Source organism: Amblyraja radiata, chromosome 1 (assembly GCF_010909765.2).
Source record: "Amblyraja radiata isolate CabotCenter1 chromosome 1, sAmbRad1.1.pri, whole genome shotgun sequence".
Lineage (NCBI taxonomy): Eukaryota > Metazoa > Chordata > Chondrichthyes > Rajiformes > Rajidae > Amblyraja > Amblyraja radiata.
Genome location: NC_045956.1, coordinates 29,644,237 through 29,664,253, shown reverse-complemented (window position 1 = coordinate 29,664,253; position 20,017 = coordinate 29,644,237). Strand labels below are relative to the sequence as shown.

At 42.4% G+C, this 20,017-nt stretch overlaps 1 protein-coding gene across 3 annotated transcripts in view; it reads left to right on the top strand.

The window, feature by feature from the left end:
* Nucleotides 1-20,017, top strand: part of ablim2 (actin binding LIM protein family member 2) — a 282,951-nt gene that overhangs the window by 238,770 nt on the left and 24,164 nt on the right. For all 3 annotated transcript variants that reach the window (XM_033019316.1, XM_033019307.1, XM_033019299.1), the window contains 4 exons: nt 4,599-4,657; nt 8,173-8,218; nt 8,318-8,325; nt 9,601-9,681. In XM_033019316.1, the coding sequence (XP_032875207.1) occupies nt 4,599-4,657; nt 8,173-8,218; nt 8,318-8,325; nt 9,601-9,681 (194 nt within the window). The remainder of the gene's footprint in view (nt 1-4,598; nt 4,658-8,172; nt 8,219-8,317; nt 8,326-9,600; nt 9,682-20,017) is intronic.

Sequence of the window (20,017 nt, the reverse complement as noted above, 5' to 3'; positions counted from 1 at the left end):
GATTCCAACTACAGGTGCTGTCTGTACGGAGTTTTATGTTCTCCCCGTGGCCTGCTTGGGTTTTTTCCGCGATCTTAGATTTCCTCCCACACTCCAATGACCTACATGTGTGTAGGTTAATTGGCATGATAAATGTAAAAATTGTCCCTAGTGTGTGTAGGATAGTGTTAATATGCGTGGATCGCTGGTCGGCACGAACCCGGTGGGCCGAAGGGCCTGTTTCAGTGCTGTATCTCTAAACTAAACAAAGTATTTGGAGTTCCTACATATTAAATCATCGGTAATGCATGTCATATAAATTAGATATTTGCCAGTTGACTGTAGATTAACCATATTAATCTCTGTCAATATAACCTTCACCACATACAGTGGCTTGCAAAAGTATTCATACCCCTTGAACTTTTCCACATTTTGTCACGTTACAACCACAAACGTAAATGTATTTTATTGGGATTTTATGTGATAGACCAACACAAAGTGGTGCATAATTGTGAAGTGGAAGGAAAATGATACATGGTTTTCAAATTTTTTTACAAATAAAAAACTGAAAAGCGTGGGGTGCAAAAGTATTCAGCCCCCCTGAGTCAATACTTTGTAGAACCACCTTTCGCTGCAATTACAGCTGCAAGTGTAGAGGAACCAACGAGAGAGCAGGCTATTCTAGACTGGGTATTGAGTAATGAGGAAGGGTTAGTTAGCAGTCTTGTTGTGCATGGCCCCTTGGGCAAGAGTGACCATAATATGGTTGAGTTCTTCATTAGGATGGAGAGTGACATCGTTAATTCAGAAACAAAGGTCCTGAACTTAAAGAAAGGTAACTTTGAGGGTATGAGACGTGAATTGGCCAAGATAGACTGGCGATTGATTCTTAATGGGTTGACGGTGGATATGCAATGGAAGGCATTTAAAGACTGCATGGATGAACTACAACAATTGTTCATCCCAGTTTGGCAAAAAAGTAAATCAGGGAAGGTAGTGCATCCGTGGATAACAAGGGAAATCAGGGATAGTATCAAAACAAAAGATGAAGCGTACAAATTAGCCAGAAAAAGCAGCCTACCAGAGGACTGGGAGAAATTCAGAGACCAGCAGAGGAGGACGAAGGGCTTAATTAGGAAAGGGAAAATAGATTATGAAAGAAAACTGGCAGGGAACATAAAAACTGACTGCAAAAGCTTTTATAGATATGTGAAGAGAAAAAGATTAGTTAAAACAAATGTAGCTCCCTTGCAGTCAGAAACGGGTGAATTGATCATGGGGAACAAGGACATGGCAGACCAATTGAATAACTACTTTGGTTCTGTCTTCAATAAGGCAGACATAAATAATCTGCCGGAAATAGCAGGGGACCGCGGCTCAAAGGAGATGGAGGAACTGAGTGAAATCCAGGTTAGCCGGGAAGTGGTGTTAGGTAAATTGAATGGATTAAAGGCCGATAAATTCCCAGGGCCAGATAGGCTGCATCCCAGAGTACTTAAGGAAGTAGCCCCAGAAATAGTGGATGCATTAGTGATAATTTTTCAAAACTCTTTAGATTCTGGAGTAGTTCCTGAGGATTGGAGGGTAGCTAATGTAACACCACTTTTTAAAAAGGGAGGGAGAGAGAAAACGGGGAATTACAGACCAGTTAGTCTAACGTCGGTAGTGGGGAAACTGCTAGAATCAGTTATTAAAGATGGGATAGCAGCACATTTGGAAAGTGGTGAAATCATTGGACAAAGTCAGCATGGATTTATGAAGGGTAAATCATGTCTGACGAATCTTATAGCATTTTTCGAGGATGTAACTAGTAGAGTGGATAAGGGAGAACCAGTGGATGTGTTATATCTGGACTTTCAGAAGGCTTTCGACAAGGTCCCACATAAGAGATTAGTCTACAAACTTAAAGCACACGGTATTGGGGGTTCAGTATTGATGTGGATAGAGAACTGGCTGGCAGACAGGAAGCAAAGAGTAGGAGTAAACGGGTACTTTTCACAATGGCAGGCAGTGACTAGTGGGGTACCGCAAGGCTCAGTTCTGGGACCCTAGCTATTTACGATATATATTAATGATTTGGACGAGGGAATTGAATGCAACATCTCCAAGTTTGCGGAAGACACGAAGCTGGGGGGCAGTGTTAGCTGTGAGGAGGATGCTAGGAGGCTGCAAGGTGACTTGGATAGGCTGGGTGAGTGGGCAAATGCATGGCAGATGCAGTATAATGTGGATAAATGTGAGGTTATCCACTTTAGTGGCAAAAACAGGAAAGTAGATTATTATCTGAATGGTGGCCGATCAGGAAAGGGGGAGATGCAACGAGACCTGGGTGTCATGGTACACCAGTCATTAAAAGTAGGCATGCAGGTGCAGCAGGCAGTGAAGAAGGCGAATGGTATGTTAGCATTCATAGCAAAAGGATTTGAGTATAGGAGCAGGGAGGTTCTACTGCAGTGTACAGGGTCTTGGTGAGACCACACCTGGAGTATTGCGTACAGTTTTGGTCTCCTAATCTGAGGAAAGACATTCTTGCCATAGAGGGAGTACAGAGAAGGTTCACCAGACTGATTCCTGGGATGTCAGGACTTTCATATGAAGAAAGACTGGATAGACTCGGTTTGTACTCGCTAGAATTTAGAAGATTGAGGGGGGATCTTATAGAAACTTACAAAATTCTTAAGGGGTTGGACAGGCTAGATGCAGGAAGATTGTTCCCGATGTTGGGGAAGTCCAGAACAAGGGGTCACAGTTTAAGGATAAAGGGGAAATCTTTTAGGACCGAGATGAGGAAAACTTTTTTCACACAGAGAGTGGTGAATCTCTGGAATTCTCTCCCGCAGAAGGTAGTTGAGGCCAGTTCATTGGCTATATTTAAGAGGGAGTTAGATGTGGCCCTTGTGGCTAAAGGGATCAGGAGGTATGGAGAGAAGGCAGGTACGGGATACTGAGTTGGATGATCAGCCATGATCATATTGAATGGCGTTGCAGGCTCGAAGGGCCGAATGGCCTACTCCTGCACCTATTTTCTATGTCTAAGTCTTTTGGGGTATGTCTCTACCAGCTTTGCACATCTAGAGACTGAAATTTTTGCCCATTCTTCTTTGCAAAATAGCTCAAGCTCAGTCAGATTGGATGGAGAGCGTCTGTGAACAGCAATTTTCAAGTCTTGCCAGAGATTCTCAATTGGATTTAGGTCTGGACTTTGACTGGGCCATTCTAACACATGAATATGCTTTGATCTAAACCATTCCATTGTAGCTCTGGCTGTATGTTTAGGGTCGTTGTCCTGCTGGAAGGTGAACCTCCACCCCAGTCTCAAGTCTTTTGCAGACTCTAACAGGTTTTCTTCCAGGATTGCCCTGTATTTGGCTCTATCCATCTTCCCATCAACTCTGACCAGCTTCCCTGTCCCTGCTGAAGAAAAGCATCCCCACAGCATGATGCTGCCACCACCATGTTTCACAGTGGGGATGGTGTGTTCAGGGTGATGTGCAGTGTTAGTTTTCCGCCACACATAGCGTTTTGCATTTAGACCAAAAACTTCAATTTTGGTCTCATCTGACCAGAACACCTTCCTCCACATGTTTGCTGTGTCCCCCACATGGCTTGTGGCAAACTGCAAACGGGACTTCTTATGGCTTTTTTTCAACAATGGCTTTCTTCTTGTCACTCTTCCATAAAGGCCCGATTTGTGGAGTGCACGACTAATAGTTGTCCTGAGGACAGATTCTCCCACCTGAGCTGTGGATCTCTGCAGCTCCTCCAGAGTTACCTTGGCTGCTTCTCTGATCAATGCTCTCCTTGCCCGGCCTGTCAGTTTAGGTGGACGGCCATGGCTTGGTAGGTTTGCAGTTGTGCCATACTCTTTCCATTTTCGGATGATGGATTGAACAGTGCCCCGTGAGATGTTCAAAGCTTGGGATCTTTTTTTATAACCTAACCCTGCTTTAAACTTCTCCACAACTTTATCCCTGACCTGTCTGGTGTGTTCCTTGGGCTTCATGATGCTGTTTGTTCACTAATGCTCTCTAACAAACCTCTGAGGCCTTCACAGAACAGCTGTATTTATACTGAGATTAGATTACACACAAGTGGACTCTATTTACTAATTAGGTGACTTCTGAAGGCAATTGGTTGCACTGGATTTTATTTAGGGGTATCAGAGTAAAGGGGGCTGAATACTTTTGCACGCCACACTTTTCAGTTTTTTATTTGTAAAAAAATTTGAAAACCATGTATCGTTTTCCTTCCACTTCACAATTATGCGCCACTTTGTGTTGGTCTATCACATAAAATCCCAATAAAATACATTTATGTTTGTGGTTGTAACGTGACAAAATGTGGAAAAGTTCAAGGGGTATGAATACTTTTGCAAGCCACTGTATATTATGCATGATACACATTCCACCATGTAATCCAGTCCGGGATTTGAGTAAAGAATGCAGTTACTGATAACAGCCTGCTGGTCCCTGAGCTCGGCAGTCTGTAAGATGATGCAACGAGTGCAGCAGTATGTATAATCCTCTGCATAGGTTTTAATAAATGCTTTGTGGTTCACCTAATACGTTGTAATGGTTTGATTACAAAACATTGCCCAAATCATAATTACTATGTTGCAGAAATTCCTCACTCCAAATCAGCATCCCTGCCAGGTTATGGAAAAAATAAGTCACACAAGGTAAAGAAATATTATTTTTAATTTTTAAGCAACTGTTATTTTAACAAAGTAATAGCACATTGTGTAACAGCCACTGAAAAGTCTGGATCCAATTTGAGTGACACAGAGAGTAAGTTGTGATTAAACAATAAGTTGCGATTAAGATCAATGTAAAATAAGAGAGTAAAAGATAAGAATGTTTCTTGCTCCTAAATTCTGCTGAAGCCCATGAAAAATGGTTGGCACATGTACTGGTTGGCTCGAAGATAGACAGAAAAGGCTGGAGTAACTGAGCGGGTCAGACAGCATCTCTGGAGAAAAGGAATAGGTGACGTTTCGTGTTGAAACTGAAGACTGAAGAAGGGTCTCGTCACGAAACATCACCTATTCCTTTTCTCCACAGATGCTGTCTGACCCGCTGAGTTACTCCAGGTTTTTGTGTCTATCTTTGGTTTAAACCAGCATCTGCCGTTCCTTCCAACACATTTTGTACTGGTTGGCTGCTGCTGCTGCCAGAATTTTCTTGGCAATCTCTTAAGCAGGGGAATCTTCATTCACCTCTTAAATAGAAACATAGAAAATAGGTGCAGGAGAAGGCCATTTTGCCCTTCTAGCCAGCACCGCCATTCATTGTGATCATGGCTGATCATCCCCAATCAATAACCCGTGCCTGCCTTCTCCCCAATAGAAACATAGAAACTAGGTGCAGGAGGATATGATATCATGAGAAGCTATAAGGCACATGACACTGGGGTTCAAGTTCATGGTACCAGAGATTGGCCATACAGGTAAATAAGATGGTGAAGAAGGCACATAGAAAATAGGTGTAGGAGTAGGCGATTCGACCCTTCGAGCCAGCACCACCATTCAATATGATCATGGCTGATCATCCAAAATCAGTACCCCGTTCCTGCTTTCTCCACATATCCCTTGATTCCTTTAGCCCCAAGAGCTATATCTGACTCTCTCTTGCCTATGGCACTCAGAACATAGAATATAAAATGTGGGATGTATTGTTGTAATTTCACAAAACGTTGGTTAGACTGCTTAGTCCTACTGTAGGAAGGGTGAGATTGTGCTGGAGAGGGCAGTAAAAAAATCGGCAAATCGATATTACCTGGATTGATGGCCCTTAGTTATAAGAAGGATTGGCTAGGCAGTGTTGGTTTTCCTTGAAGCAAAGGAGACTGAGTGGTGATGTGTTAGAAGTTTATAAAATGATGAGAGACTTAGCTGGGGTAGAGAGTCTTCTTTATTTTCCACAGTCAGGATATCAAAAACAAGAGGATACAGACTTGAGGTGAAGAAGGACTATTAAAGGACTTCCAAAGTGCAGTTTTAATATCCAGAGTGTGCTTGATAGGGGAGCGTTGGAGTCGGGCACAAACACTACATTTAAGAAACATTTATTTTTATGTGATACAGTATAAATAGGCACGAAGAGCTCTTAGAGCTCATGAAGATAGCGGAATCAAGGGATATGGTGAGAAGGCAGGAATGGGGTATTGATTGGGGGTGATCAGCCATGATCACAGTGAATGGCGGTGCTGGCTCGAAGGGCCGAATGGCCTATTCCTGCACCTGTTGTCTATTGATATAGAAGGATATAGAATTAATGGGCAACAATGTCAATATAGACTTGGGTCTGTTTCTGTGCTTTGATAAGAATCCACTGTCCAATGAGTTCTCATTTTCAAGACTTAATAAATACGGGGGATGAAATAGAACAGATTATTAAACTTCACCCATTCCTTCTCTCCAGACAGATGCTGCCTGTCCTGCTGAGTTATTCCAGTATGTTGTGTGTCTCTTTGATTTTAAACCAGCATCTGCAGTTCCTTCTGACCGATTAATTTTTAACTCGGATTTCTGATTATTAATATTGGGGCCTAAGAAATACTGCATGTGCCAAGCCAAGGAAGTGGAAGGGGCTGGGAGGGTAATTCTGAACACATACAAACTGCTGAAATGGGGAGATAGTCCACTTCTTAAACTCCTGGTGGAAGCATATGGCAAAAACGCGCTTTTGTATTTTTGGTTACGTCTTCTAACTCCATACAGATGCCGTTCCCTCCTACTGAACCCATGCTAGGTTTTCTTCAGCCTTCAGAGACTTTCATCATTGTTCAACTTAAAGCTAAAATGCTGTAGACTTGTTTTCACAGTGGAACAAATCATTCCACTTTATTTTTTGCTTGCATCTTCCTTTCATTTTCTTCTGCTGAATCTGTCTTCTTGATGGAGTGAATGACCTGCGAGTTACCATTATGTGTTTAGGAAGTCAATATGAAAGCCTGTTTTTCTTTTTCCTAGTTTTGAGGATAATTCAAAGGAAACTCTGGCGTGTTCTCTCGTGATGGGTAATCCTTTCATCTTATGAAACCAGTCAGTCAGCGGGGCTTCAAAACAAGACTTGCCTTTACCTGGCACTGATCTGGGAAATATCGCTCACATTGAGTCATAGAAACAGGCCCTTCGGTCCAACTTGCCCATACTGGCCAACAATGTCCCAGCTACACTAGTCCCACCTGCCTGCGTTTGGTCCATATCCCTCAAAGCCTGTCCTATCCATGTACTTGTCTAACATTTTCTTAAATGTTGGGATAGTCCCAGCCTCAACTGCCTCCTCTGGCAGCTTGTTCCATACACCCACCACCCATTGTATGAAAAAGGTACCCTCAGCCTCATATTAAATGTTTTCACCTTCACCTTAAACCTCTGTCCTCTGGTCCTCGGTTCATCTACTCTGGGTAGGAGACTCTGTGCATCCACCCAATCTATTCCTCTAATGATTTCATACACCTCTATTAGATCACCCATCATCCTTCTGGGCTCCAAGGAATAGAGTCCCAGCCTACTCAACCTCTCTCTGTAGTCCTGGCAACATCCTCGTAAAATCTTAAAATCAGCACTGCGTTGCTTCCTGATTACTGGTCCATGAGGATATTGTATCAGACAGTGGTAGGGCTTGTAAATAGAGCTAAGGTGTAAATAGAACTAAGGTGTAAATAGAGCAACTAGAGCAACCTCATCACCTTTAGCTCCAGATTTGAACTGCAGGCTGCCAGTTTCTTATGTGGAAACTGGCCATTGTGAGTTAAATTTCTCTTAACGTGTCACTGAGTTCCATTGATACCAGTTGGCATCAAATATAAATCTTGTTTCCTAGCAAAATAACAAATATTTTTTTAAACCAAGTGTTGGGCTGAGATAATTTGCTGAGATACCCAATTGTGTATGCAATATGCTTCCTCAAAAATATAATAATGTATGGGGTCTTGATTTATTTACAAAAGACATCAGTATCAGACATTGGATGTAATTTATCTCAATAAACAATAAATTATTCACTTTCTGTAAATTTTAAAAAGACCTTTGCATATTAAAAGAATCATAAGGTCATAAGTGATAGGAGTAGAATTAGGCTATTCGGCCCAAAAGAATGTGTATCATGCAATAACAATTAAAATATATCTATCAGTTTTTACATTATTAATAGCTCCTAATGTATGTATTTGTTATTCCCACTCTTTTAGGCTTCAGAGTTTGAATCAACTCCTGACACCAGCTGGGGAATGAGAGGTAAGCAACTATTGCCATAGTTGTAACACATTGAAATCCATAAATAGAGCAAATAGGACAATTTTAGTAATCTGTTCTATTGTACTCTTGTTTTTACAGAATACAAGGTAAGAAGTTAACCTCTCCTCTTAAGTCCCCAGCTTTCATCCACCAGCTGCATCTGACCAGGTTATGATCTTGGTTTTTCTTCAATCATGTTTAACTCAATAATGTATTGTATTGCGGAAGTGTTTAACATGGACATGCTGGGCCCCAGAAAGGCAAAGGACAAGATATTGATTCCCACACAATGACCTATTGATGTCACCAGTGTTATCAAAGAGGTCCAAACGTAAATGAATGTCCCCAGACTCAGGAAGAAGATCAGAAAAAGCTATCTTTTTACCGCTGTTTGGCAATTTCCGATTAACGGTTGTGGCTGAAAAAAGAGAAAATATACAAAATAGCTTCACCTCTTACCAAAACAAAATTGCAGTACTAATGATTTAAAAAATGTCCTCATTGTCCAACTGACACATCTTACTTTTCCACCTCTATGACCTTTCCCTACACTTTTCAACATCATAGTTGACCTTTGACCTTATTTACATTGCCTAAATCCCTTCTCTCCCACCTTTTATCACAGCTACCCGTACTGGCAACACCCACATTCTCTCTCATCCATGTTGCTCCCATCTATTCTATCCCTTTGTTCCTGTTTTGATTATTGTTTGATTTTTTTTCTCCATTCTCTGCTGCTCCTTTTGCCATTCCCCGAAATATCTCATTGATATTGTTATCACTGCCACCCCGCATACAGACCCCCTCTCTGATTTCATCCCTGAGTCTCTACACTGATGGTTTCCATCAGTTCATGAATTTCAACCTCCACTCCAATTCCCTTGCATCCCCTCCTTTTAACATTTCCAGATTATCACCAGACACTTCCCATCATTTGTGGGAAAATTTGTAGAGTTGAGACTTTAATCGACAGATTACATTTAATATAGATATGTAATCGGCGGTCACTCGAAACGAGCATGACTGTCCTCTCCTCTCCATAGGGTCGTCTAGTTGTGGGTCTGCAGATGTCTGTAGAGGCCGTAGTATATAGAAATGTAGTAAGTAACACACCATTAAAGAAGTAAGTGGAGAAATGATAAGGTCATTGGAGAAATACCCCCCCAAAAAAAACAAGTAGGAAGTGAAAAATGAATCAGTCCTTGACAAGCCAATGTCTTATTTTGGCAAGAATGAAAGCAACATATGAACAGCAAGAACTTGGTGTAAATCTTTTTTTTTTTATAGTCTTAAAACTTGCCAGGTTCTAAACCTGGCATTAGAAATGGGGGGAAAATTGTGTTAAATTATCCAGTTGTTAAATTACATTTTACCTATTGCAGATTTACCCTTATGAAATGTTAGCTGTTACAATGAAAGCTCGTATCAAACTACCAAAGGATGTGGACAGGACCAGGCTTGAGGTATGAATGTTTGAGGTTAAACACGGTGCTTCCATGGTATCCCTGTCATGAATAGAGGCTTTGTCAACTGAGCAGGTTGCCTCATATTTGACTTCATGTGCAATTTAAAATGCAAAATGTTACTGGTTGAAATGTTAAAGAACCTGCTGCACGAACAAACAAATCTGTCAGCATTTCTATTAGTTAAAGATATTAGTTAACTTATCTTAAACTTATCTTTAGTTAAAGATAAGGGCAGCACGGTGGCGCAGCAGTAAAGTTGCAGCCTTACAGCGTTTGCTGCCCCGGGTTCTATCTTGACTACGGGTGCTGTCTGTACGGAGTTTGCACGTTCTCCCGTGACCGCGTGGGTTTTCTCAGAGATCTTTGGTTTCCTCCCACACTCCAAAGACGTACAGGCTTGTAGGTTAATTGGCTTGGTATAGGTGTAAATTGTCCCTAGTGTGTGTAAGATAGTGCGGGGATCGCTGGTCGCTGAAGACTCGGTGGGCCGAAGTGCCTGTTTCCGCGCTGTATCTCCAAACTAAACTATTCTATATAGGTGGAACCTTATTAGACATGTTCTGAAAAATTCTTAATGTTAATAGCTTTTAAATGCTCTTTCACTTCTTTGTGTTATTTCTATTTGACTATGGTTGTCTAGAATTTGAACTCTGAAATCTACATGAATATTTAAGACTTGGTAGGGTATGTTTCTGCACTAAAGATAACAACACAACCTATTAACCTTTTTTAATATAATTCAGTGTCATAATCTCAATACTTGGCATAAATAGGACAGAATAACATTTCAACGTAATTAGCATTGCTGGTTGCTTCTCAGAGAGGCAGATTACCAAGTGGATTCTGATTAGAAACAAAATTATAAAAAAGTGTGCAAGGAAGGTGATAATTTAGCTCACTGTGTAGGTGCTGGTTAGAATGGTGCTACCTAATCTCACCTCACCTTCCAGCCCTGGGTCTGTAGCCTCCACCTTTCTTCAGGTGTACAGGTAGAGTTGCTGCCACACAGCGGTGGCGATCTGGGTTCAATCCTGACCTCTGACACAATCGGAATGCAATCTGCACATTCTGTCCATTTCTCCAAGGTGCTCCCTATTCCTCCCATATCCCAAAGGCATGCTAATTACTAGGTCAATTGATTTGAGAATCAAGGAGGAGTTGATAATCACATAAGAGAGAATAGGTTACAGTCAAGTCAAGTTTATTATTATGTAACATAGAAACATAGAAACATAGAAAGTAGGTGCGAGAGTAGACCACCAGGTCCGTCGAGCCCGCACCGCCATTCGCTCATGGCTGAACACTAAACAGACACACTTACCCACAAACAGTAGACACAAGACACAGAACACAAGACACTACCCTCCCCTTTATACCGCTATCACCCCTCTCCACCCCAAGAACCGCGTGATCTCCTGGGGGAGGCAAAAAACCGGATAAAAACCCAGGTCCAATTCGGGAAAAAAATCCGGGAAATTCCTCTCGGACCCCAATCCAGGCGATCGACACTTGTCCAGGAGATCACTCAGGTCTTACTATACTAACCATACCTAGGTCCATATCCCTGCCCTCTCCCCGTAGCCCCTTATCCTCTTGGCAGATAAAAAACCATCTATTTTAGACTTAAATATATTTAACGTTTCTGCTTCCACTGCTCCCTGGGGCAGTGAATTCCATAAATTAACCACCCTCTGGGTGAAGAAGTTCTTCCTCATCTCAGTTTTAAAAGAGCCCCCCCTTATTCTGCGACTATGTCCCCTAGTTCTAGTTTCCCCGATCATTGGGAACATCCTCGGTGCATCCACCCGATCAAGGCCCCTCACGATCTTATATGTTTCAATGAGATCGCCTCTCATTCTTCTAAACTCCAAAGAGTAGAGTTCCAGCCTACTTAACCTTTCCTCATATGTCAATCCCCTCATTGCAGGAATTAATCTTGTAAACCTTCGCTGCACTGCCTCCAGGGCTAGTACATCCTTTCTTAAGTATGGACCCCAGAACTGTACACAGTATTCCAAATGTGGTCTCACTAATACTGTGTACAGCTGCAGCAAGACCTCCGTGTTTTTATACTCAATCCCCCTAGCAATAAAGGCCAAAACCCCATTGGCCTTCCTGATTGCTTGCTGCACCTGCATACTAACTTTTAGTGATTCATGTACTAATAACCCTAGATCCCTTTGCGTTGCATTACAACGCAGCTCCTCCTCATTTAGAAAATAACTTGCCCTATCATTTTTTTTCCCAAAGTGAATGACTTCACATTTATTAGTATTAAATTTCATCTGCCAAGTTGTTGCCCACTCACCTAGCTTATCTATATCCTTTTGCAGACTCTTCCTATCCTCCTCATCCCCTACTTTTCCTCCCATTTTTGTATCGTCCGCAAATTTTGATATATTACACTTGGTTCCCTCCTCCAAATCATTTATATAAATTGTGAACAACTGGGGTCCCAGCACCGACCCTTGCGGAACCCCGCTAGTTACCGGTTGCCATCCCGAGTATGAACCATTTATCCCCACTCTCTGCTTCCTATTTGTTAGCCAATCCTCTACCCATGCTAATATATTACCCCCAATCCCATAATTTTTTATTTTTAGCAATAGTCTCTTATGTGGCACCTTGTCAAAAGCCTTTTGGAAGTCCAAGTATACCACATCCACCGGTTCCCCTTTATCCACCCGGGTTGTTACTTCCTCAAAGAATTCGAGCAGATTCGTTAAACAGGACTTCCCCTTCACAAAACCATGCTGGTTCTGTCCAATGAAGTCATGTTTATCCAAGTGCCCCGTTAGTGTTTCTTTAATAATTGTCTCTAACATTTTACCCACCACCGATGTTAGACTAACCGGTCTATAGTTACCCGCCTTCTGTTTACTTCCTTTTTTAAATATAGGTGTTACATTGGCCATTTTCCAATCCACTGGGACCGTTCCTGCCTCCAGGGAGTTTTGGAAAATTATCACCAATGCATCCACAATCCCCACCGCTATCTCCCTCAAGACCCTTGGATGTAATCCATCAGGCCCAGGGGATTTATCCTCCTTCAGTCTCATTAATTTCCCTAATACCACCTCCTTGGTGATCTTAATAGTATTTAGCTCCTCCATTCCTACCGCCCCCTGTTTATCCAGCGTTGGAATATTTTTTGTGTCTTCTATGGTGAAGACTGATACAAAATACTCGTTTAATGCCTTTGCCATTTCCATGTTCCCCACCAACAACTCTCCAGTCTCACCCTCCAATGGACCAACGTTCACCTTAGCCACCCTTTTTCTTTTTATATAGCTATAAAAACTCTTACTATTAGTTTTTATGTTGTTCGCTAAATTCCTTTCATAGTCTATTTTCCCCGTCTTAATTAATCTCTTAGTTATTTTTTGCTGACCTTTAAATGCTTCCCAATCCTCTGCCCTCCCACTATCTCTGGCTACCTTATATGCCCTTGCCTTCAGCCGAATACTATCCTTTATAGTTTTACTGAGCCATGGCTGACTGTTCTTACCCTTACCCCTTTTTTTCTTCATAGGAATAAATTTTTCTTGAAGGTTATACAGTAGACCCTTAAACGTACACCACTGCTCATGTACCGTCTTATTCTTGAGTCTGCTATCCCAGTCAACTTTGATCAGCTCAGTCCTCATACCTTCATAATCCCCCTTATTTAGACTAAGCACCCTAGCCTGAGTTTCAACCTGCTCCCCTTCTATTTGAATATGGAATTCGACCATATTGTGGTCACTTGTTCCCAACGAGTCCCTAACTATGACATTTTTAATTAATCCTGCTTCATTACACAGGACCAGATCCAAGATTGCCTCCCCCCTTGTCGGTTCTGCGACATACTGTTCTAGGAACCCGTCTCTAATACATTCTATAAACTCTTCCTCTAGTCTACCCTGCCCAGTTTGGTTTGCCCAATTAATATGAAAATTGAAGTCCCCCATGATTACAGCAGTTCCCTTTTTACATGCGTCAACTATTTGCAGATTTATGTTCTGACTAACAGCGTCACAGCTATTTGGAGGTCTATAAATTACACCCACTAGTGTTTTTTTTCCCCTTGTTATTCTCTATCTGTACCCAAGCTGTTTCACTATCCTGATCCTTCAACGCAATATCCTTCCTCTCTATTGCCGTTATTCCCTCCCTTATTAAAAGGGCCACCCCTCCTCCCTTTCTTTCCTGTCTATCTTTTCTAATTGTCGAGTACCCCTCTATATTTAACTCCCAGTCCTGATCCCCTTGCAGCCATGTCTCCGTAATGGCCACGATATCATAACTATATATACTTAATTGCACCGTTAATTCATTTATCTTATTTCGAATACTCCGTGCATTTAGATAAAGCACTTTCAGATGATTTTTACTACCCTTCCTTTCCGTTTTTGCCCCTTTTACATCTAGAGCTTTATCTTCACACATTCTGGATCCTCCTGTCACATTTTGATTTTCCGCTTCCCCACTGATACCCTGCTCTATTTCCTCTACCCCTGCCGTTATTACCCCCCTTGATACCTCCCCCCCGCTACTTAGTTTAAAGACCTCTCTACTGCCCTAGTTATATGATTTGCCAGGACCCCAGTCCCAGCACCGTTCAGGTGAAGTCCGTCCTTACAGAACAGATCCCCCCTGTCCCAGTACTGGTGCCAGTGGCCCAAGAAACCAAACCCATTTTTCCCACACCAGTCTTTGAGCCACGCATTCAGCTTTTTAATTTTACGTACCCTCGCCGATTTGGCCCGTGGCTCAGGTAGCAATCCGGAGATCAGTACCCTCGAGGTTCTGCTTTTTAATTTATTCCCTAACTGCTCAAACTCCTTCAGCAGATCCTCCTTCCTCGTCCTTCCTATGTCATTGGTCCCCACATGGACCACGACCACTGGATCCTCCCCCTCCCTCTGCAAATTTCTCTCCAGCACCGCAGAGATATCCTTAACCCTAGCACCGGGTAGGCAACACAGCCTTCAGGACATGTTCTGCTGGCCGCAGAGAACCTTATCTACCCCCCGAATAATACTATCCCCTATCACAACGGCATTTCTTCTAACTCCCCCCTCTTGAATGGCCCCCTGATCCACGGTGCTGCAGCCAGGTTGCTCATCCCTCCCACAGCCCCTGATCCCGTCCTCACATTGAGTAAGAGCCTCGGTCATGCTCGTCAGGGACAAGGGCTGTGGCTCCTGCCGCATCTCCTCCTGGTTCCCCCTACCTGCCTCGCTTATGGCCACACCTTCCTTTCCTTGCTCACTAACTACTGAATTAGTTAAACTGGTCGGTGTGACCATCCCCTGGCACAAAACATCCAGGTAATACTCCCCCTCCCTGATGTTCCGCAGCGTATGAAGTTGGGTCTCCAGCTCATCAATGCGGAGCTGGAGTTCCGCTAGCCTCAAACACTTACTGCAGCTGTAGGGATCATCTACATCAATGGTGTCGACAAATTCCCACATCTCACAGTATTGGCACATCTCCTGGCCGCCCATCTGATGCGCTGCACAACAGCTGGAAGAGCTGATTGTAATTGATTTCAGTGCTGCTAGTCAAGGAGGTAAAGATAATTGAAAGCTTACAGCTCCAGGTAAGTCCTCCTCTCACCCTTTGTATCTGCTTCAATCACCACCCAATGCATTCCAGGCACTCACCACCCTCTATGTACACAAGCATGGTGAGCTTGAGGTATGATGAAAGGTTTGCACATAGAAAACATACAGAACATAACATCGTATATCAATTACATATAAATTATACAAGTCAGTGAAAAGAAAAAAAACTGCAAAACAAGACAGCAGTGCAAAAGCAAATTTAGGAGAAAGCCCATGCTATTACAAGAGGTAGTCCATAGTGTTTCATTGCCCAGGTAGGATCGGAGTTCTGCAGGTCAGTTCAAGAACCTGGTGGATGTAGGAAACTGTCTGTTCCTGAACTTGATGTGCGACTTCAGGCTTCCGTACCTCACAGCTTCTGACAGGTGCAGTGAGAAGAGAGCATTACCCAGATGATGGCCATCCTTGAAGATAGATGCCAACTTCTTGAGTCAGCATCTCGCGTAGAAGCTTTTGATAGTGGGGAGGGCTGTGACTGTGATGGACCAGGTCGTCTCCACCATTCTCTACATGCCTCTTGTCATCCTGTTAGTTGGAATTGCTGTACCTGGCCAAGATGCAACCAGTCAGGGTACTTTCCACCACAGATGCACTATCTGTAGATGTTTGTCCAATGACATGTCGAATCTTCTTAAACTTCTAAGAAAGTAAAAGCAATGGCGTGCCTTCATCATGATTACATCTCTGAGCTGGGCCCAAACCAGTCAATCAGGAGTTTAAAGCTGCTAACTCTCTCCACCATCAATGGTCTCCCAACTTCCCCTTTCTGAAGTTAATGATTATTAGTTCATTAGTTTTGTTGAAAGACCTCCATTGACGGAATGGGCCAATAGGCACTTTCCATGTATTAAGGAAATATGAAAGAAGTACTTTTTAAATGCGATGAGGATTTCTGCTTATATCGCCCTTTTGGCCATTGAGTTCTGGTCCCTTATCTCCCTCTAAATATATATTTATTTTTATATATTTCCTTTCACACCTTTTTCCTATTATGCCCCCAGTTTCTGATTCCTTTGCTGGAGAAATACTTTTCCAGGTCCCTCATCATTTAAACGGCTCAGAAAGGTGTTCTGTCTGTCTCTGCTTTTCCAATCTTTCCTCAGATAAAAAAATGTCTAATCCTGACAAATGCTCGCAAATCTCAATTACCAAGAATCTAACGTGAAATTGAGAACAGGCAAGATGTGATGGGTTGTGTGCCATAGCTATGCTCTGGCATCAACTTTTCATTATTCATCTAATTGACTAGGAAGAAGGCACTAAAGACAAGGGTAGACAAAAATGCTGGAGAAGCTCAGCGGGTGCAGCAGCATCTATGGAGCGAGGGAAATAGGCAACGTTTCGGGCCGAAACGTTGAAGGACTGAAGGATGATAAATCCCCTAGGCCTGATGGTCTGCACCCCAGGGTCCTCAAGGAGGTGGCTCTAGAAATAGTGGACACATTGGTGATCAGTTTCCAATGTTCAATAGATTCAGGATCAATTCCTGTGGATTGGAGGATAACTAATGTTATCCCACTTTTCAAGAAAGGAGCGAGAGAGAAAACGGGGAATTACAGACCAGTTAACCTGACTTCGGTGGTGGGAAAGATGCTGGAATCAATCATTAAAGAGGTAATAATGGGGCATTTGGATAGCAGTAAAAGGATTAGTCCAAGTCAACATGGATTTATGAAAGGGAAATCATGCTTGACTAATCTTCAGATGCAGTATAATATAGATAAATGTGAGATTATCCACTTTGGCGGCAAAAACAAGGGGGCAGATTATTATTTCAATGGGGTTAGGTTAGGTAAGGGGGAGGTACAGCGACACCTGGGTGTCCTTGTACACCGGTCACTGAAAGTTGGCGTGCAGGTACAGCAGGCAGTGCAGAAAGCTAATGCAATGTTGGCCTTCATAACAAGAGGATTTCAGTATAGGAGTAAAGAGGTTCTTCTGCAGTTGTATAGGGCTCTGGTGAGACCACATCTGGAGTATTGTTTACAGTTTTGGTCTCCTAATTTGAGGAAGGACATCCTTGTGATTGAGGCAGTGCAGCGTAGGTTCACGAGATTGATCCCTGGGATGGCGGGACTGTCATATGAGGAAAGATTGAAAAGACTAGGCTTGTATTCACTGGAGTTTAGAAGGATGAGGGGTTTTCTTATAGAAACATATAAAATTATAAAAGTAACATGAAGGGTTTCGGCCCGAAACGTTGCCTATTTCCTTCGCTCCATAGATGCTGCTGCACCCGCCGAGTTTCCCCAGCAATTTTGTGTACCTTTAAAATTATAAAAGGACTGGACAAGCTAGATGCAGGAAAAATGGTTCCAATGTTGGCGAGTCCAGAACCAGGGGCCACAGTCTTAGAATAAAGGGGATGTCATTTAAGACTGAGATGAGAAAAAATGTTTTCACCTAGAGAGTTGTGAATTTATGGAATTCCCTGCCACAGAGGGCAGTTGAGGCCAAATCACTGGATGGATTTAAGAGAGAGTTAGATAGAGCTCTAGGGACTAGTGGAGTCAAGGGATATGGGGAGAAGGCAGGCACGGGTTATTGATACGGGACGATCAGCCATGATCACAATGAATGGCGGTGCTAGCTCGAAGGGCCGAATGGCCTCCTCCTGCACCTATTTTCTATGTTTCTATGAAACCCTTCTTCAGCCTGAAGAAGGGTTTCGGCACAAAACTTTTCCTATTTCCTTCGCTCCATAAATGTTGCTGCACCCGCTGAGTTTCTCCAGCATTTTTGTCTACCTTCGATTTTCCAGCATCTGCAGTTCCTTCTTAAACACTAAAGACAAGGGGTTGTTTAATTTGCTGATAACATGAAGGAAAGTAAGTTGTGAAGAGGGCGCAAGGAGACCACAAAGAGATATAGATGGAGTGAGTGAGTGGTCAAATAATCTGAAGGATGCTGGTTTAAACCAAAGATAGACACAAAAAGCTGGAGTAACTCAGCGGGACAGGCAGCATCTGTGGAGAGAAGGAATGGGTGATGTTTTGGGTCAAGGCCCTTCATTATGGAATATGATGAATGGAGTGATTAATAGTGATTAATTAATCACTGTTAATCGGCAGGACCTAGATTACAACATCTTTAAAATCATCAGGAGCCATACATCACATCATATATTGATAGCCATTAAAATAAACTCCAGGTTCCACTTGTTTCCACCATGACTGTGATCCAATCTTTTTTCAGTTTTCATTCATGCTCCCCAGCTTCTGAGTAATCACTCACTTTGACTGAGCCCACTGCTGTCATCTACTGATTAATTCCTCTCATTACATCTTGTACTTTCCAAAAGGAAAACAATTTGAAATATTTGCCGGATTCTGAATGGAACACAGCTTTAATCCTTCAATATTAATGCAGTGGTGGGAAGAGGGTTACATTCCAGCAGCGATGATTCATAGAATTACAGGAAGAGCAGAGGTCTAGCTGGACTTGAAATCAGTAGCTCAGTAAAACAAATTTTGCACTGTTTTCAATCCAGTAGCCAACCGGTTTGAGAACTTAAACCTGATAGTAATTTGTGTACCTCATATAGAATAAACAAGTTCAACTATGAAAACATTGCTGCCAAATAAGGAAATGCGTATAGAATGAAAATTGAGCTTTTTTTTTACATTGTAAATGTATCTATGAAATATTGTTTTGACAATTACTTTTCAGTACAGGTGGCTTTGTAGATTTGTCATGCCAACCTCTTTGAGCAACATACTGTATAACTGAAAGGCTGAGGGTATTTCATATGATACGCACAGATATGAACATTTCTGGCACTCATTCAAGCACCGCTTGTGTATATGTGTCTATTTGTGGAGGCTCTATGTGGGTGGGCATTTGCAAGATCTGAATGCGCTCGCTAATGATAGTTGGTACAGATCCATTGGACGAAGACATTACCAAATTGTGTGTGTCTGTGACTGTGATCCGGAAATGGATGCAAAGATGCTCCCCTCTGTTTAATCCATTTTAAACCTTACAACACCTACTTTTTGGTGGTTGTATGAACAAATTTCTGGTCTACTGCCTTTTTTTCTGAGAACTCCTCCACTTTGTCAACTCAGGTCAACGTAAAAGTTCACAATGTCTTTTTATGGCGCTATACATCTTCTAAACCAAGAAAGTTATTGCAGTTTATGAGACTTACTGTGTGTATATCGGTTCGGTTGTGTTTTTACTAATGGCAGTGGCCTTTAAAGACCTTTAGATATAGAAAGGCTCGTTCATTGGCATTCATCCACTATGTGGGACAAAACTTAAACAAAGAGCGTTCAAACACTTCACAAAAAGCATACCATTCTTGTTGATATGAAATAAGCCAATTCTGGAATGACTAAATATATATATATACAACAAAAGGGTATGTTTTTGATTTATGATGCCTGGTGATCTATTGTCCTATGACCTTATTTTCTGCGGCTGGTGTTTAGTATGCAGCCGATGAGGGCACTGGTCATCATGGTAGAACAACCCTGCTCTCATCCAACCACCCACCACTGGCATCAGCTACAATTTATAATTTGTCTCAACTGAGAGGCCATGATAGTCTTTTGGCACAAACCACCTCTGCATGAGCTCTGCTCCTGGGGACACAGACACCTTTGATCCTGTGTACGTCCTGAAGCCAATAAAGTTGTCTTCGCTTGATGTATGCCTAGATATTTTGGCATCCCTGCTTCTGTGACGATTACTGTGCTGGGAACTTTTTCAGTCCATGAGAT